Source organism: Crassostrea angulata, chromosome 9, assembly GCF_025612915.1.
Source record: "Crassostrea angulata isolate pt1a10 chromosome 9, ASM2561291v2, whole genome shotgun sequence".
Taxonomy (NCBI): domain Eukaryota; kingdom Metazoa; phylum Mollusca; class Bivalvia; order Ostreida; family Ostreidae; genus Magallana; species Magallana angulata.
This window is the reverse complement of record NC_069119.1, coordinates 2,679,233-2,692,074: the sequence shown is the minus strand read 5'-3', so window position 1 is coordinate 2,692,074 and position 12,842 is coordinate 2,679,233. Positions and strand designations below refer to the sequence as shown.

The following is a 12,842-nucleotide window of genomic DNA, read 5'->3' as shown; positions in this document are numbered from 1 at the left end:
ACATCAACGCACAGAGAGAAAGCATCGTGTTACACGGAGAGATCCGCTCCCGTTATATCAAGTATCTCTTCAGAAGGACAGGAGCTGTGTCAGAGAGAACTTCACTGAAACCAGGGGCATACACAACGCCTTACCATATCGAGAAAAAGGGACCGTAAAATAGCAGTAAATGATTTCACAAATCCATTATACCTGCGCACTATACACGGGGCACCTGCCTTTCTTATCTAAATTCTCTACAGGTATATTTTGTACTACAGGTATACGCTCTTCTACAGGTGTAAATTTACAATACACAATGCATGTCGTCACACCGGGGGATGAACCCCTTACAACACGCCGGACGGGCAGACCGTGAATCGCTCCGTCAGGCTTGTAAATATTTTTTGGTCTTTATGTGTAATAAAAATTGTGTATTTGTGATAACAGGGAGTTGACACGAGAGACGACGGGCTGTGAGAGAGTGTCCGTGTGATGGCAGGAGAGAAAGAGAGAAAGAGAGAGAGAGAGAGAGAGAGGGTCCGTGTAACGGCAGAAAGAGAGAGAGAGAGAGAGTCCGCGTTTCTCCGCTTATCGGTGAATATTGCGTTTTGTTATACTTTCATGTTAAATATTGAAATCTGATTGGTTTAGACGCAGTTCACAATCTGTTCTAGTACCCTCAGCGTTAGCAACGCACTTAGCAACGGGTAACATTACGAATTGTTACATGCGGGAAAATCATGCACTATATTAAATGATTATGATAAAACAAATCTGTTCGTTTTTAGTATATACCATAATACATGTTGGCAATTCACTTTAAATATTCCAGCAGAATAATACATAGTGTAGACTGTAAAGCCGTTTTATAAAAGTAAGAGTTGAATCCTTTGACAATTTTTTTAACGAAATACGAAACATACATTGAATATGAATTTCATATTATTTGGTGGTTTTTAGGTTATATGACGAGTACTTAAATTATGTCAACATTGTTTGATACAAATTGCATCCATCTGCGGACGGGTTAATTCATGATGGAGATATATTCCCTGTTTATGATTTCACTGGAGTGTTTACCTACACAATAAATCGCAGCATTGCATGTTTTGATTTTAAAATTTGACTTTCAAGTGGCTCGACAAACCAGTGCAATATTTGATAGAACGATAAAGAATTATTTTCGAAAAATGGTATTACAAAAACGAGTCTAAAATGTATCATTTTTGCCAATTTTGACCTTAAAGATTTTTAAAAAAAAGAAAGAACATACACCAATATATAAACTCTTTCATAAAATGTGACAGCCGAGATGGTATTTAACATGAAATAAATGTATCTGCTGATTTTCATAGACTACGCCCCGTACTAGTCCATATAACATGTTAATATTTACTTTCAAGAAGTTGATACTACATACACATGTAGTACTGGTTGACAGGTGTGCTTTGGCTCCGAGAGAAGAGAAATAACTCTTGGTCTTGTTATAATCCTGAATGCAAGTCCATTATCAACTATTTTCTATCTGCTCATCATTGATTATCTAGAACCATTTTAACAAGAGCTTGGACTTAGGGTAGTTGTGTCAAACAGCAATGTGACGTAGGCCTGTCTATTTCATTGCTGGCCACTCAGCTATGGCTCTTTGAAATCAACAAGATTTTTCTGGCTTTTGAGTTAAGACTACGCAATTGATGCATATTTCGCTTGAAACCGCATCATTCTTAACTTATTTGGACGCATGGATAAGATAGCTACGCCCTACTGAAAGTCCAAGGTCTTGTTAAAATGGTTCTATAAGATTAAATCTTATGAATTCAATCATTATAGTAAAATTAATCGATTTCAATATGAAGTATACGTATAAATTAGACACAGTTATTGTTTAATATGTATTGAAAAAAAGGCGATACAGTTTCGTTCAATATATGCCGTTTTCAAAATAAGAATAATGACTTCAACATTTTGTCGTTATTCTTAGATGTAGTCAAAAATGATGAAAAATTGCAACTTTCTCATATTTTATTGAAGAGGAAAATGTGTACGAAGCTGTTTGCCCACAACGAAATTAGATATATTTTAAGTGATATTACATGAAAATGTCGACGTCATAATGTGAATTCTAGTGTGGTCGACGGCTGCGAACATCGTCATGCATGTAGTTTTCTGTTCAGTTTCAGAATTTAACATCAAAACATTATAAACATATTAACAATGTATCACTTTACATATATCTCTCAAGACTGTGATAGCACTGCTAGAGGAAAATATTTGAAATCAATACTTTTTCACTATGTGTCAATAATGGCCTGCCCTAAGGTCTGAACCCTTGTCACACAATTCACAATTAGGTAGAGGACTTCATGAGCATCATAACCGTGTATTAAGTTTTTTCTCAAATATATATTGGTACTGATGTTGACTTTAAAACCGCTTTATGGAGGTTGGCACCTGAAATAATAGGAATGTCAATCATCCGAAAACCAATAGTATATAAAGATGGGGACCTAAAATGTTCATTCATTTTATTTATGACCCATGTCACATGCCATTTTTTGGAAATATAGGACCTCTAAAAGAAATGATAATTTTCCTGAAATGTTTGCCAAAATTTGACATGGAAATCGATAATTTAACGATAAAAACAAATATTCATAGTTTGAACTATTATTTACACCTAGTTATGATTTTAATACAGCATGTAGTTAAACACGTGAAGTGAGTATAAAAGTAAAATTAAAGTCAACGTTTAAAAATTCTTGCTTTACTGGTGGCTTCAAAGGTCAGAACATAATGGACAAATAAAGAGAGATGTTACAAAATTTTAGAGTAATCAAATTATAACGCAAATACAAAAATATAGTAATGTCATCCTCCCAAAACTTTGCAAACAAATAGACATACATTTAATGTATCATTTAAAAGTAAAACAAGTAGGGGTCACATCTCCAAAATTTGAGATATAGCATGAAATAAGCTAATTTTATGCCAAAATTGGGGTTATTGTTTTTCTTAACTTCTATCAAATATGATCAAAATATGCCAAAATATATTGATAGAATTATCAAAATATTGTTTGAATATGTATTTAGGACATCGTGAATATATCATAATACACAAACTATCTAGAAGTTTAGTCTACACTGAAAATTAGGAAGCTAAATAAACAGGACTCTAAAACTACTAAGTTATGAAAATTAATTGTTTATTTCCTTCTTGAAAACCTTCCGCCACAAAACATATAGTCCCTTACTTAACTCTGTAAAAATGTAATTTTTTAAAAACAATTTTATTCAATAAAGTTTAATTTGCATTGTAAAATATCAATATGTGATACAGATTTTCAGACTAGAGGTGACCCAAAATGGCTATCCAAAACCTAAGGAGCGAACCCCTTTAAAGATATTTTTAACGGAAGATCTGTCGTTGCTTGCAACGAGGTCGCGTCAAGTTGTGTTTGACAAGTTCGTAAAAGCTGCTCACTCACGAATTAAAATCATGTGTGCTGAAATATTTTAAATATGAATGATTCCGATATTGCCGTTATAAATATGATATTGTCGATATCGACGTTACCATTTGTAATTGGAAAGAATCAGTATTTATTTTCTAACATAATGAAAAATGTATAAATCGATAAACAATGTGTCAATTGTTTTTGCATTGTAGAACGATTAACTAATACAATGCATATCACACCTATCTTTAATTATGTATTTTTATTAGAACTTTATTTGCACTCCTTACAAAAGCTTTTTTCTTTTTTATTTAAATTCAAAACTCAGACATTTAACACCGGATATTGGAAAACTATTACGATTCTGAAATATTAGTAGTCCCAAACTGCTCCTAAATTCAGCATTCATTTATATAAAATATTAATTAGTTATCAATATTTGTGCGGCTTTACGCATAGTTAGAGTGAAACCATCTTTAATTGCTCATCATCAAACTTTGATGAGAAAAAAGCTTTTGTGAGGAGTGCAAATAAAGTTTTAATAAAAATGTTTTGTGTGGTACTGATACACAATAATGTGATGTCTTTGGTTAACGGCTGCAGATGTGTCATTTAGGCTGGCGTTTGTGATTGGACATTTTGAATACTTTGTAACCTTCCTTATCGGATGTCATTGTTTAGTGTAAAACATAACGAACAACATTTGCATTGAATCTTGATCATGATGAATACAAATTATTTGATAATTACAGTAGGACTGACTGTGGCATTTTTGTGCTTTTCGATCAATCCAGTGACGTCACAAACCAGTAATGATTTGAATGAGTTGGTCAACGACCTGTTTTCATCTTATTCCTTAAAAGTTCGTCCTGTGGTGAACCAGCAACAACCATTGCTGCTTGACGTCAGCTTCTACCTCAGCAGTATTAATGAGGTCAACGAGGTCAAGGAGAAAATGGTTACTACGGGCTACCTGGATTTGTTGTGGACTGACGAACTCCTGGAGTGGACCCCTGCCGACTATAACAACACGAAACAAATCTTTGTTCCTCAGGTAGAAGAAAATACAAATTTTGATATCACTGATGTTGATATTTTTGTTCATTTCATAATACTTCATGCACACACTACATATACGATATGTATATAAATGAATGTTATTAACCAAATCTGTATATGATAAAAATTGAGACTTAATATATAATGTCTTTTTAGTAATTCCAAAATTGTTTGAAATATAAAAGCTTGAAGCTTTATCGTTTAAATTGAAATTAATTCGATCTTTGTGCTTTCATATAGTTGTGCTTTAAAAACATGGCATTGTCATGTTGTAAAATTCAAATTTACTGGGTGGGTGTATTTTGTATTTACACCGACCCAGTTAATTCAAAATTTAACATGACAGCATTACCTATATTCTGCAATAGCTCTGCAGACATACATTGTATTGTATACCCTAGATTTATTCTTTAAATTCGGATAAAGCTATTTCAGTTTCTAATGTTATAATCATAAAATAAGAAAAAAAATCACAATTGGAAAATTGTATATATATATATATATATATATATATATATATATATATATATATATATATATATATATATATATATATATATATATATATATATATATATGTGTGTGTGTGTGTGTAAATAGTGCATGTATAACAATGTGTTGTATTTTATTTGAAGAATGAAATTTGGAAGCCAGATCTTGTTTTAAAGAACGGATTTAAGAAGTTTGAAGAACTTGGTGGAAGTTTCCTCTATATATCTGTTACGTATCTCGGCGGGGTTTTTTGGCTGCCATATCACGTATTTGAAACTCGCTGTGCAATGGACATCACCAAATTCCCATTTGACACACAGTCATGTGACATCAAGTTTATCACGTGGAGTCACAACATGGAGCAAATTGAAATCTCGAAATCTTCAAATGGGATCAAGTTCTATGAATACGAAGAAAATGGGATTTGGAAAATAATTGATACATCCTGGAATATAGAGAAACACAAAGCGGTATCCGAAATCATTTTCACCATTAAACTACAGCGAAAACCTTTGTATTATGTGATGAACATCATTCTACCAGTTGCGTTCCTAGGCTTTTTGAATATCCTGGTGTTTGTGATACCAGTGGACGCAGGAGAGAAGATGTCCTTTTCTGTGACAGTATTTCTGTCTTTCGCAGTATTTCTGACTATCATATCTGCAATGTTGCCAATTAGTTCTACTAGCATACCAATTTTAGCTATTTATCTGGTAATTCAACTTGTATATGGAGTTTTGGCCCTACTGATATCAGCTTTCCAGCTTCGTCTACGTCACAGAGACGAAACCGAGAAAGTGCATGCATTCTGGATAAAAGCTATAAAGTTACAGCGAAAGTTACTGTGTAAAAAGTACAGTCAAGTTGAAAATTTTAGCAACAATGACGAAAAGACAAGTCAGAATGACAGGCAAAATAATTTTATTTCTTTAAATGAAATGCTTTGTTGGAAACAGGTTGCTTCTTCCATCGATTTCTTTGCCTTCTGGTCTTTCTTCATTACAAACTCACTGGTATCAGTAGTGATGTTTATAATGGCGGCAAAAATGTAACATGTAGAATAAATTGATGACTGCAAACTAGTTTATATAGAATGTTACATTAAAATGTTATAAAATGGATCGTTAAGGTATCATTTCTAAAACATGATTTCGATGCTTAAAGAATAACATTTCTAGACACGACTAGTTAGACTAAAATATAATGCATTTTTTCACACCATATCTTAAATTATACAGTGTGTTGCTCGCAGCCAAAACAAATTTTCCACTTTTTTTTATAAAGAATATATAAAAAACCCTTATAAAATAATTATGGATATAAACATCCTTCTATGAACAGCGTAATCATGTCTTTCAAATGATACTCCAACGATACATAAAATTAAATGTTAGCTATCAACCTTAAATAATAAAATCATTGTAGAAATATGTACATGTACAGTTTTAAATGCTGAATATAGAAAATACATGGGACAGGTCTAGAGGACGAAAGACTGATGGCTCTAAACGTGAGTCGACAAATCAAACCATGCATTAATATTAGAAGACAGATCAACAGTTCTGTAATTTTAATGCTTGGAAAAATTATATTGGATGCAAATGTGAAATAATTTACATCTACATAATAAATATCACTGCAAAAACTAAATCTTTAAAAAGGGCATTGTTGCATATAGAGAGCTTGTGACAGCTACGTTGCTCAGATATATTTACATCAGTATATTATTAAACTCAGCTCTTTTACATGAATCGGTACGGAACTGGTAATGTTTCAATGACAAATATATAAAATAGAGATTAATTACTTGTAGAGTTTAAATAAATACATTACATTTTCATATTACAAAATTCTTAAGACAAAAAGATGATTTAGGTTTATATTTTGTTTTAAATTTAATTTCATTATTACTATTTACACTGTGATGTTGACAAATTCTTAATACACAAAAATGATTTAGGTATATATTACAAATAAATACGCACATTTTGTTATGCATGTCAGACCCTAAAATAATTATATGCAATACCTCTTAATATTTCTCTGGGTTGAGTTGGACACATGCTGATTAGGCCGCACCACACTTTATAGTTCGATAACATACATTCTTTATCATCTTTGTTATAGTTGCCGCTGATGAGAAAGAGGTCTGTGACAGGCTTCATGATCAAAATATGAGGGCACTGCTCAAGCCATACTGTTTCGAATAGAAATAAACATATTTTTCTTAATGAGATGATGTCATCTCATCATCAACAGACAAATATTCCTGGTGAGTTTTATCATTTTTTAAATTTGACCATGTAGGGAAGTCCATACATGTCGGCATAAGTAGGAATAAACTAGTAGGCGCTCTACACATCGTCCACTGATAAGGCATGTTTAGGGGATTTACAATGTTACAATGAACTTTGGCACCAAGCCCATCTTGATCAAGTGATCTAGCAGTAGAATCAATGGTTTTCCTATTTATGCCATGAGCGAAAGCAAAAGTCTCTCTACACACATGGATTCAACTAAAATAATAAACCGTGATCACCCTTTCCCTTCTTTTGGCATGTGATTCTTAGCAGATGTTTCTGAAGAATTGTTTCTGTGATGGATGAGTGCACCTTTATTAGCTTATTTAGTTCTGATTTGTCTGTCTCTTAACACACATTCCTGTAATCACTGAGCACATTTTTGTCAACAATAGAGCCACATGGCTTACCATATAGTCTACTGCACCCACAAGCGTTTTCTCAGAAATCATGCAAACTCTATGCTTCTATTTTGTCAGAATCAGAAATTTCAAAGTCATTATCATCGTTGTTGTTCATCACTCTCATCTTCAGAGATGTGGTAATCGTAATTTGTAATAATAATTGAGTTTAATTAATTACAAATTGTTATGGTGTGTTATTGACAAATTTTTCAATTACTGTGGTTTCATTTATATTCAAGGGTATCAATTTTCGTGGATAAAGTGAAAATCACATTTTCAAGGATGCGTAAACTCGTGGCCAATGACCCTGTCAATACAAAATGTTAGTAAAAATTGCTGTTCAATGAATATTTAATTTCAAGGATAAACTTAACGACGAAATCAAAGAAAATTGGTATTCAACGAATATTGATGAAACCACAGTACATGCAACTGTAATTCTTTAACAACTATTTAACAATTATTTTCAAATACATACTGATGTATATACATAAATGAATAAGAAAGCTGTCCACCATTCTTTTTATTATGTAAACAAAAGCTTTGTTTACAGAGCAAAGAATTGAAAGCTCTGTAACTCACTTATAACTCAACAAATGACACTCTAAATCTAGTTGCCTATTTTTAAAAAATGCCTTACTGAAGCATTGTAAATATTAAAATTGGAAAATAATTTTTGACTAAAATCGTGACCATGCCCATTTACATGCATCTTACTTAATTATTTTGAAAGAGTCACTATTTAAAAAGTAGGTTCCCGAATTATTGAATATCAGTGTTTCAAATATTCATCAATTTGATTGTTAAGGTCCAAGTAACTTTGATGATATGCTTGATTTATTTTTACCTAAACATTTTATAAATACATCGTTATAAATATGGTTTCTAATTATACTGTGTAATTGAGTTTGGTAAAAATTATCTGTTTATTTTACAAATAAAATCAATGCTCTTTTAAGTGTGTAAACTATAAAGTAATGCTGTTTAATAACTAGTTTGATCTAGAGCTATGGATTCAGTTGGGTTTTTAGCTCAGCTGAGCTTAAAGCTCAAGTGGGTTTTTTTTATATCACATGTTGCCTGTCTCCGTCTGTCCGTATACTTTCACATTTTCAACCTCTTGTCAAGAACCACTGGGCCAATTTCAACCAAACTTGGAACAAAGTACTCTTATGCAAAGGGGATTCAAAGTGTGAAAATTAAGAATCACGCTCTGTTAATAATTTTGGAGAAATTAAAAAAATCTTCTTCTCTGAAACCATTTGGCCAGGAAAGCTGAAACTTATGTGAAAGCATCCTTAGGTAAAGTAAATTTGAAGTTATGAAAATCCTGACCCCCGGGTAGAGTGGGGCCACAATTGTGGTTTGAATTTTTACTTAGTGATATAAATAGAATACATCAATAAAATCTTCTTGGAACCTAATTGCGTACGTCGGCCTTGTATTCTGGGAGACGATGAAAGCCTTTTCGTCTTTTAATCTGAGAAATAATGTCAAACTGGTTTGCAAAATTAATGAGATGTGGAAATTCTTTAGAATGAGATATAATGCTTGTTTTGGTTTAATGACCCTTCACAAGTTCTTTGCCGTCTCTGTTCAGCATTTCTAGGTACTCGTCTAGAGCCAGATTGTTGTTCTTGCCTCCCTGAATATTAATGCTTTTGTTGTAAATTAACTTCTGGCTTTGTTCACTCGATAACGTTTCTTCTGTTAGAGTTGTTAGATGAACACATCTTATGGCGTATTTTGTTTTGTTGGTTTTATTGAAGATTGGCAATTCATACTTTGCAGAGCGAACTGATCTTGCCCCATCTCCCATATCTATTGAAATATCCAGGTTTTTCAGTAAGCACACAAATTTGAAGATCAGCATAATGTGGTTGTAGAGCTGATCCTCATTTTCTGGATTACTTTTCCTAGATGTCTTACTTGTCACAGTATGTTGATGAAGAAGTTTCTCATGCAATTTTACGCTGTTCAGTTGTACAAAGGATTTTGGGCAGAAGTGACAGTGAAATCGATCATCGTTATCACTTGCTACAAAGTAGTTCTCAATGTGGTCTGGATCATCAAGCACACTCCTAAGTTGTTCGAGCATGTCTTCGTTGTTTTCAAACATGTACTTCTTCACAATCCTGCAGCAGATTTCATTCAGCCAACTGATTTTGTCTTCATCAGTCTTCTCTTGAAAATCACTTGGTAACAATTGATCTTCATCCTCTACATTCATTTCCTGCATGAACAAGGAGCAACATAATGCATCAAATACTACATAATAGAGTAGTTTGTGCGCACGGAATGAATTTTTCACTTTTCCTTTTACATTCTTTGCGTTCAACAGGATTTTAAAATAGTACATAGTTCCTCTTTCTGCTAACGATTCCTGCTTAAACGTTGACTTGCAAATAGCCAAAAAAGAAAAGAATTTTATATAGTTTACAGCAATTAAAGCTGTCTTACTCAGGTCTTGTACATAAAATAAATAAGAGCAAGAGATATTTTAGGGGCATAATCATAATAAAATTATTTAAGCATTATTATTAATTTATTAATTACAGGTATGATTTCACACAAGAAATAAATGCAATCTGTTTTTATTGAGGTCAATTTAATTTTAAAAAATTTCACAGGAAATCAGCATGATAAAAAATAACACAAATCAAATTCCCATAAACGTACCTCAAGAAAATTCATCATGCGATGCCAATCCTCAATCTTTGATATAAAACCTTGTAGTTTTCCCTTGGAAGTTTCTGCATTTTCCATTGCTCGTTGCGCTCCTTGAACACGCTCATCTGTTAACCTGTCTCCTAGAAATTATAAGTCAATAGAAACTTATACATGTATAGGTCACACTGCGTTTTTCTCAAGATATGTAAATTGCATTGAAAATTTTACTACACAAACCTCCAATGAAGACTTCATCAATTACTTCATTACCATCAAGGGGTACATATTTCTCTGTCAAAAACTTCAACAGCTGGATCACCTCTTGATTCTTTGTCTCATTGCAGTCAAAAAGACCCAAAGGAAACTAAAGACAGACATGAACATTATATGTTAAATGTGCCTACTGAATATGAGAAGGCTTTTATTGTGTTTGACTATATTTTAAATTAATGGTACCCAGTTTTGTGTTATAAGAAGTTTTCAAATTTTTAAAAATCACTGAAATTACCTTAGACATTTTAGACCTCAACTATTTGACCTCAACTAACAGAGTACACTTAATCTGAAAGATTCATATATACTCTCTTACCTGTTGAGTTTTCATGCCAACTTTATCGCTGTGATCATGCTGCAAATGCATAGGATATAAGTCAGCCATGGCTTTGTTGGTCTGTTCTAAATTCTGGACAACTGATGTTGCAACCAGAAAAGTTAATCCCTGGATTAAGATTTCTTGTTCTTTCAGGGATGGTATGTAATCACTGATAGAAAGTCTTTTTCCTGCTTCATGTGGTGTAGGGGTAATCCTATCAACAACTGCTATGATATGAAACAAATGCTGAGATAAGGTCTTACACTGACTGGACTATATGATGGCATAATGTTCTTATACCTACCAGTTATCTCCAATTAACTGATACTTCTGTTCATCTCCATTTGCCCATTTCTCTTTCAAACTCAGTATCTCGCTATCAAGGTGTTCTTCCCACGACGAAAGTTTGTTCTGGATGGAGCGTGGTGATGACAGATACCTATCTTGGACAGTCTCTCAATATCGTACAATAGTTAATGTTTAATTACTCATAACATTTTTAAAATCTGATAGTTAGTCTTAGATAAACTTTTGTGGTTTTGTTACTCTCTTAATTAGACATGTAGCTGATTGTTTGCATGGATGCACATTATTATAGCATTATGCATATAATGTATATCAATATTTAATACAACACTTTGTTTGCTTTCAATCATGGCACTGGAAACATTACAAAGTAATCTAATGATAAGATATGTACCCTGACTGTACATCCTCCATATGCCAAAATCAGTCCTATCTGGTGTAGATTAGACGTTTCTTGGAATCTTCCATGAACTCCTGACGCAAAAGTATGAAGTATGCAGAGCTGTTTCTTTGGCGTGGGTGTAATTGTAGGATTGCAAACCGTTGCCGAGATAATCTTGTTAGGAGCCTGGATTTGAATTTCCTTGTGAAAGTGGTCCCACGTGAAGTCGAATAAACCTTTATAACTTGTATCTTGGAAAATACTACCAGTTCCTCTTTTGCACAGTCCTTCACACTCTCTGTTGATTAGTTTTGATGCTACTGTTGCTATAGATGTTGGATCTGATTTGCATATGATTTCAAGAATACAGTTAGGTAGCTCCATACTCGTAAAATTCTCTGAGGAAAGTTGAAAAACCGAACTGATTTCGACTTAATAGACTTAAATGTCATCAATTGTTAGAAATATATATGTCATCATACTTTTTGAGATGCCAGATAAACATAAACTAAGGCATATTTTAGCATTAGAAAAATGAATTTTTTTTTTGTTAAAAGTAAAATCTTGTAGGCAGAAATTTGTTTTTCTAATTTAATTTTAATGTCAACTTTATCAGAAAACTAAAATTACAGAAATATTTTAAAATTAATCGTTGGAATAAGAAAAACTATAGCATTTAGACATACAACTGAGAGAAAAGTCAGAAAAAGAGTTATTTCCCCTTTGCATAGATAAAATATATAAAAATTTGGAAATTTAGTATAAAATTAATTGCGAAAATATCTTGAACCAACCAATAATTCTAATTACATCCATGTGATTATATTCACTTAAAAAAATAAAACTATCTTGCACAATTTTTAAAAAATTCAAAGTTTTACGAAAAAGTGTGACATCACAGAACACTGGATCTACTTTAATTACATTTTGATTTCTATAAACTGCTCTACAGATTTGTTTTATGACATTATCTCTGACAAATGCCGATTTTTCTCCACTAGGGTAATGCACTGTCAACTACAATGACAAAAATTTAAATTAAATCACAATTCTTTTATAAATCATGTTTTTTCTCTTTGTATATTTGATAAAGTATAAAAACAACATATTTTTAATTTCATTTGTATCTTTCAATATGATTCGTGGAAACAATAGTTCACTGAACGCTCAAACAAGCAAACAACCCAGTTTTCCTTAA

The 12,842-nt window shown here is 32.5% G+C and overlaps 2 protein-coding genes across 2 annotated transcripts; one reads left to right on the top strand and one right to left on the bottom strand.

Annotated features, from left to right (window-relative positions):
• The first annotated feature begins 4,160 nt into the window (after window positions 1–4,160).
• LOC128164297 (neuronal acetylcholine receptor subunit alpha-3-like) lies at window positions 4,161–6,358 on the top strand. Its single transcript, XM_052828075.1, has 2 exons — window positions 4,161–4,493; window positions 5,134–6,358. Exons 1-2 carry the CDS (start codon window positions 4,161–4,163, stop codon window positions 6,040–6,042), a joined length of 1,242 nt encoding a protein of 413 aa, XP_052684035.1. The 3' UTR covers window positions 6,043–6,358.
• Window positions 6,359–9,062: 2,704 nt separating this feature from the next.
• LOC128164211 (uncharacterized) lies at window positions 9,063–12,084 on the bottom strand. The gene is made up of 5 exons (XM_052827966.1): window positions 11,261–12,084; window positions 10,954–11,180; window positions 10,602–10,728; window positions 10,374–10,504; window positions 9,063–9,927 (listed from the first exon to the last, which is right to left on the bottom strand). Exons 2-5 carry the CDS (start codon window positions 11,020–11,022, stop codon window positions 9,256–9,258), a joined length of 999 nt encoding a protein of 332 aa, XP_052683926.1. The 5' UTR covers window positions 11,023–11,180; window positions 11,261–12,084; the 3' UTR covers window positions 9,063–9,255.
• Between the last annotated feature and the right edge of the window lie 758 nt (window positions 12,085–12,842).

Bases quoted from the DNA above. Each gene is read 5' to 3' on its own strand.
- LOC128164211 (XM_052827966.1), bottom strand. From the start codon at position 11,022: ATGGCTGACTTATATCCTATGCATTTGCAGCATGATCACAGCGATAAA. The intron at 10,505-10,601 runs GTTTGTGTAGTA...TATAATTTCTAG, and splicing joins TGATGAAGTCTTCATTGGAG to GAGACAGGTTAACAGATGAG. The intron at 9,928-10,373 runs GTACGTTTATGG...TTGTTCATGCAG, and splicing joins GCATGATGAATTTTCTTGAG to GAAATGAATGTAGAGGATGA.
- LOC128164297 (XM_052828075.1), top strand. From the start codon at position 4,161: ATGATGAATACAAATTATTTGATAATTACAGTAGGACTGACTGTGGCA. The intron at 4,494-5,133 runs GTAGAAGAAAAT...TTTTATTTGAAG, and splicing joins AACAAATCTTTGTTCCTCAG to AATGAAATTTGGAAGCCAGA.